General features: G+C 41.5%; 1 protein-coding gene across 3 annotated transcripts in view; it reads right to left on the bottom strand.

Moving 5' to 3' along the window:
- Positions 1–3836: 3836 nt before the first annotated feature.
- Positions 3837–19225, bottom strand: part of ect2 (epithelial cell transforming 2) — a 35082-nt gene continuing 19693 nt past the window's right edge. For 2 of the 3 annotated variants that reach the window (XM_064935433.1, XM_064935434.1), the window contains 6 exons: positions 16824–16943; positions 15592–15730; positions 12500–12654; positions 11637–11744; positions 11351–11491; positions 3837–4839 (listed from right to left, as the gene is read on the bottom strand). In XM_064935433.1, coding sequence (XP_064791505.1) covers positions 4750–4839; positions 11351–11491; positions 11637–11744; positions 12500–12654; positions 15592–15730; positions 16824–16943 — 753 coding nt within the window. In that variant the 3' untranslated portion in view covers positions 3837–4749. Of the gene's footprint in view, positions 4840–9983; positions 10743–11350; positions 11492–11636; positions 11745–12499; positions 12655–15591; positions 15731–16823; positions 16944–19225 lie in introns of those variants that run through there. The other variant, XM_064935435.1, reaches the window with a different exon arrangement.

Genomic DNA, 19225 nt, shown 5'->3' with positions numbered 1-19225 from the left:
ACATATTAAGAAGAGAAGTTGTAGAAATGGGCAGCCTATATGACTTTATGGCTGTGGTAACTAGTGACAACCTAGAATTAGCTTGACCAAGTTACTGCCCTGGTGACAGATGGCTTCATAAACCTATATCACCCTGTCACAGGCCCTCCCAGTCAATGCCAGCTCATAAGATGAAGTACATTGTTTATGAGGATTGCCTGTTGCAGTTGTTCGAGAGATGTCCCGTTTGCAACCGAACATAGAGAAGTCCAGCAAGGTGACCCTCAGTATCACGTAGACATGCACTTGCTGTGAGAATTCCTATAAATGGAACAGAGAGGAAACTTGAATCAGCTTGGTGACATTTGACCTGGTCAAAGGTCAAAACAGTTTTGAGTTTTGTCCCAATTTACCTTCATAACCTAGCCTGGTGGAAGCACATATGATATCTGAAGTGTAATAGAAAGGTGAATGCAGCAATCAAGTTGGTTCCACCAGGCTAATCATAACCACCATTGTTAATGTAATCTGTGTGTGTGTTTTATTTTTTTTATTTTTCAATTTCAATTTCTTTTGACTGACCAGTATCTTTGAAGAGGGGCCAGGAACTGATCTACGCTACCATGCCCATCAATGGGATTCTGGTAAAGACCTTACCTCCAGTCTCACCTCTTGCCTGCTCACCAATGGTCGTCGATGGGGAGACCAGAATTAGTTAGGTTTAGTCTGACCTGTTTAAACTTCAACATAATATATGTTTGTCAGATATCACCTATTCTATGTGCAATTGGTAATAGAACAGTGACTGTATGTGTTCACAGATGCATCTATGGAGCCAGCACTTGGAGACATGCAAGATTATGTGAATGAGTCATGACTGACAGACAGACTTGATACTGACGTCTCTGAATGGAGAGAGACCTGGCACTCAACACATCCACAATGTGGGACTGAAAATGATTATTAATAATATAGTACAGCAAAAATGGCCAGTATTTGTGTCACTGATGAACTCTGCCTGTTTGTACAGATGAAGAGGACTGTAGATGCTTTTGCCAGACACCAGCCTCAGTCATTTGATGGGGAGACCATAATTGGGTAGGTATTATCTGACCTGTTCGAACTTCAACATATTACCTGTTTGTGTTTTAGATATTACCTATCCTAACTGCCATTGGTAATCAAATCTGGTACAGGTTCGGGAAACCCCGGTATGACTGACGTTTGCCATTACGAAAAAGACAAAATGCCGATGCAAAGTGTCTGTTTCAGCTGGGAATGACAATGAAAGGTACACATTTTTATATTGGCAGAACACTGCTTCTATGGTATTATGTAAAGGTTTGTTTATTCTACATGTACCTGTTACTGCATTTGAAAGTTCAAAGCTTCCTTCGGCATCTCACCATACATCTCTGCCTGTAGTTATTTAACTCAACCTGTAGGTTTATTGTGATTGAGTGGGAGGAAACTGCTGCAGGCAAGTTTCTGACAGATGGGTGTGTCCTTGCCACCAAGACACACCCACATCAAACCACACCCTCAAGCCAACTCACATTTGGCTTCTGTCACAACTGCCAGTTTTTCTTGAAGAGCAAGCCAAAAAAAGGAGGCCAAATCAGTGTGCAGTTCCCCTTTAACTGGCCTGACAGATCTGCTTTGAAGTGGAGGAAAGGCAAATATGAAAAGAGTGTGTCCTCTAATGGGTGCCTTTTCACTGTGGTATTCCCTGGTCTCCCTTTGCCTCTGGGCTCTAGCTTTGGCTGACTATCCAGGAGGCTGCTTATCGTCTGGCCCTTTGAACAGACTGGATGGGGAGGATGTGTGCGCTATACTGAGCTTTAGTGCCATGAATACAAATGTAGAAATGGCAAACATTTAGGGGATATTAAAAAGACACCTTTCAAGTGAGTTACCTGAACCTCAATAGGCCAGTAGCTGTAGCAAAAAGTGCCAAATAAGGAAGTTATCACATGTATTGCTTTATACATGATAGCTCATAGACTGCTTGCTTTGACCAGTAATGTACATTTCTTGCTCAAATTGAGACAATGAACATTGCTGCCTTGTCTCACTTTAGAGTGGGCTATTTTGAACAACACATCAAAACAGTGGTCAAAGGATGCTTAAGGCAAGCAAATGGCATCCAGTTAACAGTTTCCAAATCAATACTTAATTTCAGGCAGCCATTTATTGCTTCTTGGTAATTTCTTTGCAGAACTCCACAGCCTACAGTGGGGAGAACAAGTATTTGATACACTGCCGATTTTGCAACTGAAAGAGACAGAGTCTAAAACAAAAATCCAGAAAATCACATGATTTTTAAGTAATTAATTTGCATTTTATTGCATGACATAACTATTTGATACATCAGAAAAGCATAACTTAATCAGATCATACATTTCCTGTAGTTCTTGACCAGGTTTGCACACACTGCAGCAGGGATTTTGGCCCACTCCTCCATACAGACCTCCAGATCCTTCAGGTTTCGGGGCTGTTGCTGGGCAATACGGACTTTCAGCTCCCTTCAAAGATTTTCTATTGGGTTCAGGTCTGGAGACTGGCTAGGCCACTCCAGGACCTTGAGATGCTTCTTACGGAGCCACTCCTTAGTTGCCCTGGCTGTGTGTTTTGTGTCGTTGTCATGCTGGAAGACCCAGCCACGACTCATCTTCAATGCTCTTACTAAGGGAAGGAGGTTGTTGGCCAAGATCTCGCAATCCATGGCCCCATCCATCCTCCCCTCAATACGATGCACTCGTCTTGTCCCCTTTGCAGAAAAGCATCCCCAAAGAATGATGTTTCCACCTCCATGCTTCACAGTTGGGATGGTGTTCTTGGGGTTGTACTCATCCTTCTTCTTCCTCCAAACACAGCGAGTGGAGCTAAGACCAAAAAGCTCTATTTTTGTCTCATCAGACAACATGACCTTCTCCCACTCCTCCTCTGGATCATCCAGATGGTCATTGGCAAACTTCAGACGGGCCTGGACATGCGCTAGCTTGAGCAGGGGGACCTTGCGTGCGCTGCAGGATTTTAATCCATAACGGCGTAGTGTGTTACTAATGGTTTTCTTTGAGACTGTGGTCCCAGCTCTCTTCAGGTCATTGACCAGGTCCTGCCGTGTAGTTCTGGGCTGATCCCTCACCTTCCTCATGATTATTGATGCCCTACGAGGTGAGATCTTGCATGGAGCCCCAGACTGAGGGTGATTGACCGTCATCTTGAACTTCTTCCATTTTCTAATAATTGCACCAACAGTTGCCTTCTCACCAAGCTGCTTGCCTATTGTCCTGTAGCCCATCCCAGCCTTGTGCAGGTCTACAATGTTACCCCTGATGTCCTTACACAGCTCTCTGGTCTTGGCCATTGTGGAGAGGTTGGAGTCTGTTTGATTGTGTGTGGACAGGTGTCTTTTTTACAGGTAATGAGTTCAAACAGGTGCAGTTAATACAGATAATGAGTGGAATTCTTACTGGTTGGTAGGTTATCAAATACTTATGTCATGCAATAAAATGCAAATTAATTACTTAAAAATCAGTGAGATTTTCTGGATTTTTGTTTTAGATTCTGTCTCTCACAGTTGAAGTGTACCTACGATTAAAAAAATACAGACCTCTACATGCTTTGTAAAGTAGGAAAACCTGCAAAATTGGCAGTGTATCAAATACTTGTTCTCCCTACTGAACAAGGTTCAGATTTTCACATCCCTCCAAGTATTGAAGGAGGATAATACACCAAGGACATAATGAATGAGAAAGTAACTGAATAGGTAGATGGGTGAAGTGCAGATACACATTGTTGTTTAAAAATAATGTAAACCTCCCCCAAAAAACATCCCAAAAACATAATTCAATACAAGGGATTTTATTAAAATAATTCAATTCCAAACCATAAGTGACTGTATAATAATAGCCACTATTCAATACAGATGAATGGGGATGGGGGGGGGGGGTGCTTATTTAGTTTTTTAATTCATCTGTTGACAAAAGTAATGAACACCCTATAACTGAAAAAACCCACTAGAAATAAGCTTAAAGTTGGATCATGTACATGTGTAAGTGCGTTGGATACAGATACATTGGAAGATGATACAGTACCGATAATGGACAGACAAACAGGATAGAGGCACATTTACACATTAATAGCAAGAGAGAAAAATACTTTTTATAGACTATTTATAAAATGATTATGAAGAATAAATATGTACTGCAGCATCATTCCCAGTCCCTTCTGAACAAAAACAACCACTTGACAACAAAATAAATCACCTAAAAACTACAGCAAACAGACAGACTTACAGCTTATGTTTGCTTTTGTTCCACTATTCCTGATCATTTGTATAAAAAGTAAAAACATTTCAAGAGCTTTATAAAAGCTGGAAACTACAGTAAGTGAAACCAACAGGCTTGTTCCCATAAAACAAAGAAATAGTTTCATTGGTTAATCATTCAGTGAATTATATACCTCTACGACAAAACTATATAAAATGTCAGTGAATATCTTCTCTATATATGTGGCTGTTTATTACATATGTCAAAATGTCTAACACACGAAGCCAACTTGTAAGATTGCAAGTAAACACTAAATACAAGGGTATACACATCCTTCATTTTCCAAGTCGGACAATATCTGCCGGAACTTGTGTTAATTAAAACACTTACAGAACCTGCCAATCAGCAGTACCATTGCAGAAAGGTGAGCTAATTGAATTACAGTGAGGGGTGCACGGTGCAGAAGAGCGTGCTGGGTTTATCCCCTCTGAGTCAATCAGAACAGGTGGGTTGTGGAGCGACTGAACGTGTGGTACTTCCTCTCAAACATGGATGGCAGGTTGACCATGGAGGGAGAGTGCATCGCCTGGAGGGAACAGAACAGGGACATCGATTAAATTAGGAAATTGATTGTGTTCCAAAACAGAAATGACCCCAGGAGTGTTAGTTTAAAGACAGTGAGTTACTTGAGTGTTTACTTAAGTTCTTCTATACGAGGGCTTTTTGATCACAAGTATCCGCTGGGACTTCTGGAGGACAGTTTAAAAGCCTCGACGCGAAGAGGGATTGTCATGTGGGCCGCAGAAGCAATCTTGTGGGAAGTGCTTAGTGAAGGATACAAGGTCGTTTTATATGCACCAGTCTCATTTAATTACTTTTACATTCAGCCTTCCCAGCCAAATGTTGGCATTGAACTAATAGAGCAACGCCAATAGAATATTACTGTTCTCTGCCCAACTTGCAAAACAAGCGTTTAAACCATTCACAACATTTTGTCATGTTGTAAAGATGCTGTTCTCTCTCTGCTCATTACTGTGGATGAATCAGATATATTGAAAAGGAACCTTGAGTACTTATATGTTACCGCAGCAACTTGAACATGAAAGGTGCTGCATAAAAGCAGGGTGTTTTCTGGGGAAGCACAGAGTCTGTCTGTTAAAATGCATACATATTTGACTAATTAAGAGGCTGCCCTATGGAGACACGAGTGTTAAAGGTAGGAGCGTAAACAGGTACGTGTCATGTATACTCCCTTCAGTAAGGCTGCTGCTGGCTAATGCCTGGGTGAAAGGAAAGGCCTGCCTGAATAGCAACCCAATTTATGCACCAGCACCTCATTGCGTGCTTGTTGCTATAACCACCACACAATTTCACTTCAACAGGGCCTAGTCATGTTAATGAGATTTGAGGTGACATTATGGTTTAATTTGGGACCTGGGATCAATAGTGGTGAAAAAGCAATGACCAGACCATTCAAGACAGACATGAAGTCAGTGCCAGGGTTTCACAAATGCCCAGTGATGGATTGCCAAAAGGTCTGGAGTCTCCATCCAAACACTCAAGCATCATGTGGCACACAGATGTTGGCTTTATTGGATTAAATTAGTGGGAGAATGATTAAATAACTGTCACCACAACATTTACTGCTTTGGAGGACATATATCATAACCAAATCATCCGCTGCCGTGACTGCTGTAAAAATACATCCCTCCTTATTCCAAAACTGATTGAGGGGGTTTATGTAAAAGCTTGAGTGAGCGTCTGCCCGGTGCTTCAGGCGGATGTTAGAGGAACTGAGTGAGTGAGGTGTGCAGCAGACAGCCCACAGAAAGCAGGGGAGTGAGTGCCACCCAGGGCTCTAAAGGCCGCATGTGCAACCTGGAGTTTTATTTGAGAACCATTGCGGCAAAAAAAAAAAATCCAATACAAAACCATATTTAGCAGCAATACTTCGCTACACTGCTCAAACAAGACCGGCTGAACAAAACAAAAAAAAACAAACCTAGATAATTGTTATGATTAATAGGCTTTGCTTTACTGCAGCTTCTGAGTGCCAGTCCTCTCCCTCCAGCGGCTGCTTGCTTCCAGTTCCCAGGCCAGACACAAGCCCCGCCCCGTCACTCATGCAGGCAGCAGTTTCTCCAGAGCTGTTTATTTTTTCAGCATGCTGTCAATTTATGCACTCAATATATTCTTAAAAAACAAGGGCAATGCTGCTTCCGAGGCTGCTTCTAAATATGGATCCACATGTTCTCTCTATTACACTACTAGTTCGTGTATCTTGCGCTCTGCAAAGCACAAGTTAAACTAAGAAAGCTGGCATGAGCCTCAAATAATGCGAATCTCTAATGTTTATCGCTAGCTGGATAGCTAAATGCATTGCATAATATGATGCATAATAATTATATTTCTATGATTCCAACAAATTCACCCAAGTGTTTTGATCTATATCGCAAGTCAAATCACTATATTTGGTAGATTTTTTGTTGTTGTTACCCATATCATTCAGCCCTACTAACAACCTGATAACTTCTCCAGTATATGCAAACATTTGGTGGCACAGAAGGAAAGGAAAAGTGATGTCTTCAGGGGGTGTGCTTCAAAAGTAAGCAAGATGCATATAGGTCCAATGTAGCTTAGGTACCAGTCTCTTTAGCAAACATTTTACTCCCTGTACTCCATGTCATGTGCCAAAGACTGGCCTTTCTGCCATCTACAATTTACTGCCATCTGTTATTAATGAGATCAAGGAGAACAGAAGATTTTATCCTGATTCAATACCCTCACAACTATCCTCAAATCAAAACGATTATGCAAATATTGATACTCTATCACCTCTTTTCCTCTCCACAGAACACATTGTTATATTGTTGCTAAGCAACAGTTTGTTTGTATAACAAAACATGAGGAATAACTGATGTGTTGTTCAATCCCGACCTACGGTTCCCAATGGTCCCACGAAATGGGAGGGTGGGAAATGTGGTGACTGAGCAAACGTGGGAGAAGGGCCTTGGTGTAAGCTACACCTAGCTACTGCATATGTGTGGAAAACATTTCAGAGGTGAAACATTACATTTGTTTAGTATAGTCAGTTTAACGCCACTCACTACTTGTAGCTGTATAGTCTGTTAGTCTTGGTTAGCTTTATGTTCCAGTCAGTAGCCAACTAGCACCCACTCACATGGCTGCTAGCACCATCATGAAAAGGGGCATGAGGAAAGCACGACAACAGAACTTGTGAGAATGCAATGTTGAAAATAAATATTTAGGTATGTGGTACTTTCTTAAATGTTGTTTTACAAATTGACTAAAATAAGCTAAAGAGACTGGTACTAGGCCCAATGTAGGCTCTCATTTTGGTGTGCCTTTTTATTAGTCTTTTTAAACTTTTTATGTCTGCAGGAGCAGTATTGAGTAGCTTGGATGAAAAGGTGCCCATTGTAAACGGCCAACTCCTCAGTCTCAGTTGCTAATATATGCATATTATTATTAGTATTGGCTAGAAAACACTGAAGTTTCTAAAACGGTTTGAATTATGTCTGAGTATAACATAACTCATATTGCAGGCAAAAACTTGAGAAATTCAACTTCCTGTTTGGATTTTTTCTGGGGGTAGCAGATTTTCAACCAAGCTCTCATTGAAATTACAGCGAGATATGGATGAGTTTTCACTTCCTATGCCTTCCACTAGATGTCAATAGAACTTTGATGTGAAGGGGGGGGGGTCGAATGAGACAGGAAATAGTCACCGCTGCCACGAGTTGAACATGCTTTCACTATGTGCGTTCACAGGGGATGGACCTGCATTCCACCGGTCATCTGAAGTCATTCTAATTCTCCGGTTGGAATGTTATTCAAGATATATGTAAACATTCTAAAGATTGATTCAGTACATCATTCGGCATGTTTCTACTGACTGTTACGGAACTGTTTACCAAACGCGCTAACCAAAGTAGCTAATTGGACATAAATAACGGATATTTTCGAACAAATCAAGCATTTATTGTGGCCTTGGGATTCCTAGGACTGCATTCTGATGAAATTCATCAAAGGTAAGGAAACATTTATCATGTATTTTCTGGTTTCTGTTGACTCCAACATGGCGGCTAATTTGGCTACTGTTCTGAGCTCCGTCTCAGATTATTGCATGGGTTGCTTTTTCCGTAAACTATTTTTAAAATCTGACACAGCGGTTGCATTAAGGAGAAGTATATCTATAATTCCATGTGTATAACTTGGCGCTCATCTACATTTATGATGAGTATTTCTGTTGAAACCATGTGGCTATGCAAAATCACTTGATGTTTTTGGAACTAGTGAATCTAATACGCCAATGTAAACTCCGATTTTTTTTTATATAAATATGAACTTTATCAAACAAAACATGCATGTAATGTGTAACATGAAATCCTATGAGTGTCATCTGGGGCGGCAGGGTAGCCTAGTGGTTAGAGCATTGGACAAGTAACCGAAAGGTTGCAAGTTCAAATCCCCGAGCTGACAAGGTACAAATCTGTTATTCTGCCCCTGAACAGGCAGTTAACCCACTGTTCCTAGGCCGTCATTGAAAATAAGAATTTGTTCTTAACTGACTTGGTAAAAAAAAGTAAAAAAATCACTAACCTTAAATTTTCGCTATATTTTGCTGGAAAATGGCTGTGCTTATTGTGGTTTGGTGGAGACCTAACAATCGTTGTAGTGCTTTTGCTGAAAAGCATATTTGAAATCGGACACTTTGGTGGGATTAACAAGATTACCTTTAAAATTAAATAAGAATTGTGACAGCCCGCTTGGAGTATGCCAAAAGGCACCTAAAGGACCCTCAGACCATAAGAAACAAGGTTCTCTGATCTGATGAAACCAAGATTGAATTCTTTGGCCTGATTGCAAAGCATCACTTCTGGAGGAAAGCTGGCACCATCCCTACAGTGCATCATGCTTTATAGCTGCAGGGACTGAGAAACTGGTCAGGACCGAGGAAAAGATGAACGGAGCAAAGTACAGAGATCTTTGATGAAAACCTGCTCCAGAGCGCTCAGGACCTAAGACTGGGGCGAAGGTTCACCTTCCAAAGGACAACAACTAAGCACACAGCCAAGACAATGCATGAGTGGCTTTGGGACAAGTCTCTGAATGTCCTTGAGTGGCCAAGCCAGAGCCCAGGCTTGAACCAGAACGAAAATCTCTGGAGAGACCCTCTCCATCAAGCCTGACAGAGCTTAACATGATCTGCAGAGAATGTAAGAAACTCCCCAAATTCAGGTGTGCCAAGCTTGTAGTGTCATACTCAAGAAGACTCAAGGCTGAAATAGCTTCCAAAGGTGCTTTAACAAAGTGCTGAGTAAAGTCTGAATACTTATGCAAACATGATATTTCTGTTTTAAATCCAATACATTTGCAAAAAAAATTGTCATTATGTAGTATTGTGTGTAGATTGAGGGAAAACAATTGAGTACATTTTAGGATAAGGCTATAACGTAACAAAATGTGGAAAAGTGAAGGGGTCTGAATACTTTCCAAATGCACTGTATGTGAGAAAACAAGCACCGAATAGTGTAGGGAATCATTGTACCATCTAAAATCGCTGTACCTACCAAAACCGAAAGTTACTCCACCAGCTTCAAACATCTGTAAAAATAGTATTTGATTGAAAATATATTTCAAAGCGATTTAGGATGGTACAATGATTCCCTACACTATTCAGTGGTTGTTTTCTAACAAACTGAAATTGAGTTTACAGTGTAGAATTTTAGCAACCAGGAAATGAGAGCGATTTCCATTAGATAACACAGCCAAAAGTCAGAACAGCTTTCACATTTTGACAACAGATGTTGCTCCAGCGGCAGAAATCAATAGTGGAATATCACAGCCAATCACAACACTGGCGGGTAAGTAATACTGTGAAACACTATCACTGCAGATATATTATGGATGTTTTCTTAATCTACAAAGCAAAAATCCTGTGTAGCACCTTTAAGTTAAGAGCACCAGTGCAACCAATATTTGTATTTATTTTGAGCCCTGGTGCCAGCATAGTCCAGGAATTAGGAGTTAGTCAGTGAGACAGCCACCACCAAAGCACCTATCCCAGTGAGTTAAAGCCAGCGTAGTGATGCTCACATCAGTCTGAGGTCAGTCAGCCGCCTATAGGAGGGTCTCTTTGCGGGGGCTCAGGCAGCCTGCCTTGCGGGGGTCAGAGTAGGGGACCTGCAGGTACCTGCAAGCCCCAGGGGGAATCCTCCCTTTGGACGGGATCCTCAAGGAAGGGGGGCTGGTAGTGTAAGGAGGCATGGTGTGGGTGGTTTGGGGTCTAGGTGGGGTCTCCTCAGGGCAGGGTAGACTAGGGGTGGGATCAGGAGTGTGAATACAGACGGGAACACAGAGGCGGGGACAGGGGGCGTTGTCCAGGGAGTTCGAGCGCTGCACCACGGCAGCAGCAGAGTTCTTGGTGGAACCACTGAGGTTGAATGTGGAGGTAGAGCGAGCCATCTACACAGTCACAAATCAGAGCATGGGGGGGGGTCAGAGTTTTGGGGGAGAGAACTCACAGGACAGACTACTTATCCCACCACTGCACCAAGGTGCACTTTAAATCCCTTTTTAATTGCCAAGTTGGAGCGCAGTTACTTCCTTCAAATATTTAGTGTTGTATGATTAATCTTTACCGTTTTAGTAAAAGGAAAGAAATAAAGGGGTAATCAAAGATTTTTTTAAATTAAGACTGACATCACTAACGCAGTTAGAAGAACAGGAAATGTCTAAAAGTTCAGAACAGGCATGTGAAAACTGCAGCCATTGTCAAAATAAAATGGCTTGCACGGGAGGAACAGCAATTTCACCATTAGACATAAACTCCTAATGTGTAACCCATTTACCACCATGCTTTGGAGAGCACTGTAAATGGATCTTCAGAGGGAAACAAGGCAATTAGACAGCCCATGTCAAAGTGGTAAATTACATATGTTTCCTCTGCCATAGCCCTGTTAACCTCCTTCTGACTTGTAATATGCCCCTTTAGCCTCTTGACTTGGTTAGACAAGCCTTGTTCAAGGCCTGGACTTGGAAGTAGATGGGTGGGGATGGATGGATGAACTTACAGACAGGGTGGCACTGCTGCCCACACGGCTCATGTTCTCGGAGCTAGGGCCAGGGCTCTTGTCATTTGGGGTGCTGTTGGCCATGAAGGCTCTCTGGATCACCCGTTTGGGTGTTTTGGTGAAGGAAAAGGCTCTCGTTACCTGGGGTGTAAAAACAGTCACACAAACACTCAAAATCTGACTCAAAATAGTTCATTCTAACATGCAGCTGTGAACATGTCTAATATCCAGCAACGGCCTGTGTGGAATACAGTAGTGAGACGGGCTAATTCGGAGCCCATTTTACCTTCTTTGAAGTCTTTTTGATGACTCTAGAGGCTTTACTCAGTGTGCTGTCCATATCCTTTGTGCTCACTTGGACAGAGTCAGGCTCAGTGCACTGAATTAGATCTTGCTGTTTAAAATAGAAACAAATATAAATATCCAGCCCATTCTGCAACGCTGTCAAAATGCAAAGTGAGAAGCAGTTGTCCATTTTTGCAAGCAGCTAGAGCTCATTGGTATTCAGGGTGCGGGTAGAGCCAGTGAATCAATTAAGATAGCAAGTACAGGTGATAGTAGAGGTTTACATCGCCACCTAGTGGACACCTCACTCAAAGCTGGAGTAGCCCGGGCACACCGCCAAAGCTTATTACGCCTGTTTTTAATTATGATGGTAAACATAAGTCTGTCTGTAGCAGCCAATTACTAGCTAGCTTCCTCAATCAATCCCTAATACTACATCAGTGAAAAGACCTGTGGAGGAGAGAAACCAACCCATCTATGTCTGAAGTGTTAAAGTTCAAATACAATTCCACTTCTAATTACATTAATCCATCTTCCAGTTTAACCACAGAGGACAATCTAATATAATTAAAATGACCAAAAAGGACTCTTGCGCAATATAATTTTAAAGTGTGATAAAAGTGGCCTAAATAATTAAATAATAGCATTTGTGTCCTCTTCAACCTCCAGAGTCCAGACACTGTTCTACATGAGGACACCAGACTAGTGAGGGAGGCCTTGGTCCCTCCGGCCAGTCTGTCTGTGTTAGTGAGAGGACGAGCAGACAGGCAGCATGTGTTGCAGCTTGTGTTCTCAGGAGCCCTCCCACCCAGCCCCGTCTGGCCTATAGCGACTCAGTGGACCACTGTCTCTCGCATCTCTCACCGCGTCAGCCTTGCAGATGGTATTGGCCACCTGGCGACAGAGCATCTTCAGCCAGGTTGACTTCATTGTGTCCTCAGTGGTCAGCTGGAAGCTGAAGAGAAGATTATCCTGCTCCGTGGGCGGGCGCACCACCAGGGCAAAGGCATTATGGCAATCTGAGAAAGGGAGAGAGGGGGGTAGGGAGAAAGATTTGAGCTTTCTGGTTTGGTCGACTCAATGTATAAAATAGTCTAGCTGCCCAAACATTTCTTCCATTTCTCTTTAAGACACGTAGATGGGCATCTCTATGTATCAACATTACGGCTGGCACAATTATTATATAACCACCAACGGTTGTGGAATAACAGTCATAACCGGGTTATTTTGTGTGTAACGAAAAGGTGACTTAAGACGAGACGGCCGGGCATTCGTGCGGTCAAATCCATTTCTGCGGTAACGTGGACTCTTAACGTGATGAAATTTTGTTTGGTCCTTGCTGAAACAAGCAGTGTTGTCTTCTTCGGATGACTAGGCAACCCCCCCCCCAATGAATCGAATTAGAACCTCTAGCCCTTGCAATTTGACTGGTAAACTCATTGGTACACTCACAAAGGCTGCCTGGTATTGTGATGCAATAATTTCCATGGTAATGTAGAATGTTCATACAAATTATGTTAGCAATGTGGCTCATGCAATCGAATGTGTTTTTTGTAATGTCCGTTGAGTTGACTACTAAGCTATAGCTATATGGAAAAGTTCACACTAAGGATAAACTTCTGTCTCTCAATTCTAAATGAAGTAGCTATCTATACATATATCCATCCACACACATTCAAAAGTTTTGGGTCACTTGGAAAAGTCCTTGTTTAAAGAAAAGCTAATTCTTTGTCCATTAAAATATCAAATTGATTAAAAAATACAGTGTAGATATTGTTAATGTTGTAAATGACTATTGTAGCTGGAAACGGCTGATTTTTTATGGAATATCTACATGGCCAGAAACAAATAACTTTCTGAAACTCGTCATTCTATTCTTCTTCTGGTAAATGAAGGCTATTCCATGCGAGAAATTGCCATGAAACTGAAGATCTCGTACAATGCTGTGTACTACTGCCTTCACAGAACAGCGCAAACTGGTTCTAGCCAGAATAGAGAGAGGAGTGGGAAGCCCTGGTGCACAACTGAGCAAGAGGACAAGTACATTCGAGTGTCTAGTTTGAGAAACAGATGCCTCACAAGTCCTCAACTGGCAGCTTCATTAAATAGTACCCGCAAAACACCAGTCTCAACGTCAACAGTGAAGAGGCGACTCGGGGATGCTGGCCTTCCTTGGCAGAGTTGCAAAAGAAAAAGCCATCTCTCAGACCGGCAAATAAAAATATTAAGATGGGCAAAAGAACAGACACTGGACAGAGGAACTCTGCCTAGAAGACCAGCATCGTGGAGTCGCCTCTTCACTGTTGACGTTGAGACTGGTGTTTTGCAGGTACTATTTAATGAAGCTGCCCGTTGAGGACTTGAGGCATCTGTTAGAAATTGTGAGAGATGTACATGTATATCTTTTTTGGGGGGTGGGGCTTTGTGCTACAGTATAAGCCCATACAAACACATTGAATAACATATTCACTACATGGAACAGATAATACCCCCCCCAAAAAAAAAGATCTAAAGGAAGTTTGTTCTGAAGTGTCTGTCCTATAATCTGAGAGATAAGAAAGATCAGGGAACATTTGCAATGATTTTGACATGTATTTAACCCCTTATTTCTGGCATTAACAGTCTCCATATACGGTGCAGTCGGAAAGCATTCAGACCCCTTCCCCACCTTTTGTTACGCTACAGCCTTATTCTAAAAAAAATATTAAATAAACCCCCCCCCCCCCCAATCAATCAATATGCACACAATATCCCATAATGACAATTTCTGAAAATGTATTATGAAATACAAAACTGAAATACCTTATATACATAAGTATCAGACCCTTTGCTATGAGATTCAAAATTGAGCTCAGGTGCATCCTGTTTCCATTGATCATCCTTGAGATGTTTCTACCACGTGTTTCTAAATTCAATTGATTTGACATTATTTGGAAAGGCACACCAGTCTATATAAAAAAGGTCCCACAGTTGACAGTGCATGTCAGAGCAAAAATCACACCATGTGGTCCAGAGCACTCAGGACCTGACTGGGAAAAGGTTCACCTTCCAACAGGAATCTAAAACACACAGCCAGAGCCCGGACTTGAACATCTCTGGAGACCTGAAAATTGCTGTGCAGCGACACTCCCCATTCAACCTGACAGAGCTTGAGATGATCTGCAGAGAAAAATGGGGAAAAACTCCCCAAATACAGGTGTGCCAAGCTTGAAGCATCATACCCAAGAAGACTCAAGACTGAAATCGCTGCCAAAAAGGTGCTTCAACAAAGTACTGAGTAAAGTGTCTGAAAACTTACGTAAATGTGATATTTCAGTTTTGTATTTGTAATAAATTAGCACATTTGTAAAAACGTGTTTTTGCTTTGTCATTATGGGGTACTGCATGCAGATAGATGCAGATTTTTTATGCATTTGCAAACTTTTAATTTATTTGTCATTATGGGGTAGATAAAAAAGAAAAAGGATACATTTTATAATAAGGCTGTAACGTAATGTGGAAAAAATCTGAATACTTTCAGAACGCACTTTATACAGTACTTCCATACATCTTTTCAACTGATACTGGGGGACCTACAGATGAGTCTTGTGAGAACTGTGGGCGTCCGAGAGCAAAACAACCAACGTGTACGTGAGTCATCTTTCCAAGGAGGGGTCACAATAGTTTGAAGGCCAAACCAGTTTGGACACTTTTGTGAAACGATTTTGTGATAAGATCGATTTTAGATCTCAGTCTGACAAACACCGCTCTTGCTCTGACCTTTCACCGCAGATCCAAAAAAACATCTATAGCTTTAACTGACCGATTTTTTAGGTTTTGTATTATTATTAATATTATTATTATTATTATTATGCTAATTAGACTTCTGCGGGGGCGCGGACATCGTATCAAGGGGGTTAAGCACTGTCTGTTACGTAGTTCCGTAGAGAACATGCCAGGAGCTGGGGCTCACTCACCCTCTGTATCCTGCAGGTCCAAGACCCTCCTGATCTGGGACAGAGGCATGAGGGTGATGTGTTTGAGTTGGGCTGCAGGCCGCGTCTGGCCCAGAGGACTCCTGAATGTGCTGATCACCTTATGTCTCTTCCTGGCAATCTGCAAATACAGACAAAAATTCTGAATCAAAAAGTGGCTGAGGTGGTGGGTGTGGCAATGGCTGCAGTCGGCCAGTCTGAATTTGAGAAACTGTTATAGAGTCCCCTGTCATGGTGATGTTGAGAGATTTTTTAAATGTTAAGGCAATTTCTTGCAATTCTACACATTTCTCCATGAAGTCAAGACACATTTAAAGCTAATTGCACGCTGTTTGTTAAAATGTTTCCATTATTTGTTTTTTACTCAAACATGAAATCAACTACTGAATTCATTGTTTTTAGAATTTAAAATGTCCCTGTCTAGCTTTTATTTTGGTGATTTTTATAATATTATCTTTGACAAATAACAAAAACTTATCTTTACTACATACTTCATATGGGAAGTATGTGTCCCCTCAGGGGGAGGGGTGATAAGAGGTTATGCTGTGACAAATCAATAGGGCCTCTTATACAAGGCAAAAGGTCCCAGTCATTAGCATGCGTTTCAATGGCCGGTGTGGGGGCCGGGGAGGAGGTTTGCATCTGTCCCATGAAGGCAGGGTGATATCTATCGGGCAGAGAGGAGTGGAGATCTGAATACAGAGGAGTTAATCAATGAATAATTCAAGAGTGCAGCCCCTGCTCTCCCCATCCTCATTACCAGGCCGCTCTGACTCCTCTGAATCAGGACGCCTCACCCATTCTGGGTTTGATTGCTCACCCCCATACTAATGTAACACTTCACTAATTAGGAGAGCGATAAGAAACTGTCAGCAACGATATATCGCCCATCGATAAATAATTCACTTTTTTCCCCTCCAATCTCCATTTAAGCATTTCAAATTCCAAATATTTCATAATGAGGCGGAGGGTGAGAGGACGACAATGGGAGTAGCTGGTATGGCAAGATAGTGAAAATGAGCGATGGTGTTAACTTGGAGAGCATTTGAGGTGTACTGTAAAGTTGTACAATTTAAAGCGATGTCACAATAAGGTGGCATGTGGGAAAGACCAAAGTTCAAATGGTAGGTTTTTCACCTTTCAAATATGTTCAGTATTTCATTGAGCCCGTCTGGCGTGCACTTTTGGTATTATTTAATTGATGTGGGCGTTACCTCGAGACAGTCGTTGAAGAGAAAGAGTGTGACATTTACACCTCGGTCACAGGGTTTGTCTCCCAGGGCGATGGTCTCCACCCTGTGGACCAGGCTGCGGTGGGACGAGAGCAGGTTGGCCTAAAGAGAGAAAAGGATGAATATCACACTCAACTAGAGGTCGACCGATTAATCGGAATGGCCGATTAATTAGGGCCGATTTCAAGTTTTCATAAATCGGAAATCTGTATTTTAGGCCGCCGATTTTGAAAATGTTAGACCTTTATTTAACTAGGCAAGTCAGTTAAGAACACATTCTTATTTTCAATGACGGCCTAGGAACGGTGGGTTAACTGCCTTGTTCAGGGGCAGAACGACAGATTTTCACCTTGTCAGCTCGGGGGATCCAATCTTGCACCGTACAGTTAACTAGTCCAACACTATAACCACCTGCCTCTCGTTGCACTCCACAAGGAGACTGCCTGTTACGCGAATGCAGTAGAAGCCAAGGTAAGATGCTAGCTAGCATTAAACTTAATCAATCATAATCACTAGTTATAACTACACATGGTTGATGATAGTTTATTTAGCGTGTCCTGCGTTGCATATAATCGATGCAACGCTGGGGGATGATTTAACAAAAGCGCATTTGAGAAAAAAAGCACAATCGTTGGACGACTCTACCTAACCATAAACACCAATGCCTTTCTTAAAATCAATACACAGAAGTAGATTTTTAAACCTGCATATTTAGCTAAAAGAAATCCAGGTTGGCAGGCAATATTATCCAGGTGAAATTGTGTCACTTCTCTTGCGTTCATTCCGCGCAGAGTCAGGGTATATGCAACAGTTTGGGCAGTCTGGCTCATTGCGAACTAATTTGCCAGAAGTTTACGTAATTATGACAGAACATTGAAGGTTGTGCAATGTAACAGGAATATTTAGACTTGTGCCACCCGTTAGATAAAATACCGAACAGATACGTATTTCACTGAAATAAACGTTTTGTTTTGTAAATGATAGTTTCCGGATTCAACCATATTAATGACCAAAGGCTCGTATTTCTGTGTGTTATGTTATAATTAAGTCTATGATTTGATAGACCAGTCTGACTGAGCGATGGTAGGCAGCAGCAGGCTCGTAAGCATTCATTCAAATAGCACTTTCGTGCGTTTTGCCAGCAGCTCTTCGCAAGCACAGCGCTGTTAATGACTTCAAGCCTATCAGCCTAATGGCTGGTGTAACCGATGTGAAATGGCTAGCTAGTTAGCGGGGTGCGCGCTAATAGCGTTTCAAACGTCACTCGCTCTGAGACTTGGAGTAGTTATTCCCCTTGCTCTGCATGGGTAACGCTGCTTCGAGGGTGGCTGTTGTTGTGTTCCTGGTTCGAGCCAGGAACACAACGAGGAGAGGGACGGAAACTATACTGTTACACTGGCAATACTAAAGTGCCTATAAGAACATCCAATAGTCAAAGCTGTAGGAAATATAAAATGGTAGAGAGAGAAATAGTCCTATAAATACTATATTAACTATAACCTAAAACCTCTTACCTTGGAATATTGAAGTCTCATGTTAAAAAGAACCACCAACTTTCATATGTTCTCATGTTCTGAGCAATAACTTAAACGTTAGCTTTCTTACATGGCACATATTGCACTTTTACTTCAACACTTTGTTTTTGCATTATTTAAACAGGTTTCATTATTTATTTGAGGCAAAATGGATTTTTATATATTTATTATATTGTTAAAATAAGTGTTCGTTCAGTATTGTTGTAATTGTCATTATTACAAATAATATTTTATTTATTTATTATTATAAAACACACACACACACACACACACACACACACACACACACAACATTACATACATGATACTTTTTTTAAATTATTATTATTATTTTTTTTTTTTTTAAATCGGCCGATTAATTGGTATCCACTTTTTTTCCCGGTCCTCCAATAATCGGTATGGCGTTGAAAAATCATAATCGGTCGACCTCTACACTCAACCAAAGACATCCAACAGCCATTTGTGAATAAATAAATATCACCAGAGATAACTTCATGATTCAATCACAGGCCTCATTTAAAGCTTGAATCCTTAGTGGTGAAACTGCCACATTCGTTTGCGATATTACAACAAAGTTACTGGAGTCAACGAAAACGTATTTTCCCATTGCACGGGCAATAGAGCACAATATGTACTGCAAGCATTTTTTACCATGTTGTCAGCTCTGCAATAGAAACAAAAATGGTGGCACTGTTCCCCGCGACTGCAGATTCCATCTTTAAAGGGCCATAATAGTAATTAAATGGGTCTAAATCTAAAAAGATTGGTAATTTCACTGCTTATTCATTTGGATGCTCTGCTTAGGGCTGTGGCGGTCACAAAATTGTCAGCCGGTGATTGTCATACAAA

The sequence above is a fragment of the Oncorhynchus masou genome, chromosome 24 (assembly GCF_036934945.1).
Source record: "Oncorhynchus masou masou isolate Uvic2021 chromosome 24, UVic_Omas_1.1, whole genome shotgun sequence".
NCBI classification, from domain to species: Eukaryota; Metazoa; Chordata; class Actinopteri; order Salmoniformes; family Salmonidae; genus Oncorhynchus; species Oncorhynchus masou.
This window is presented reverse-complemented; position numbering and strand designations above follow the sequence as displayed.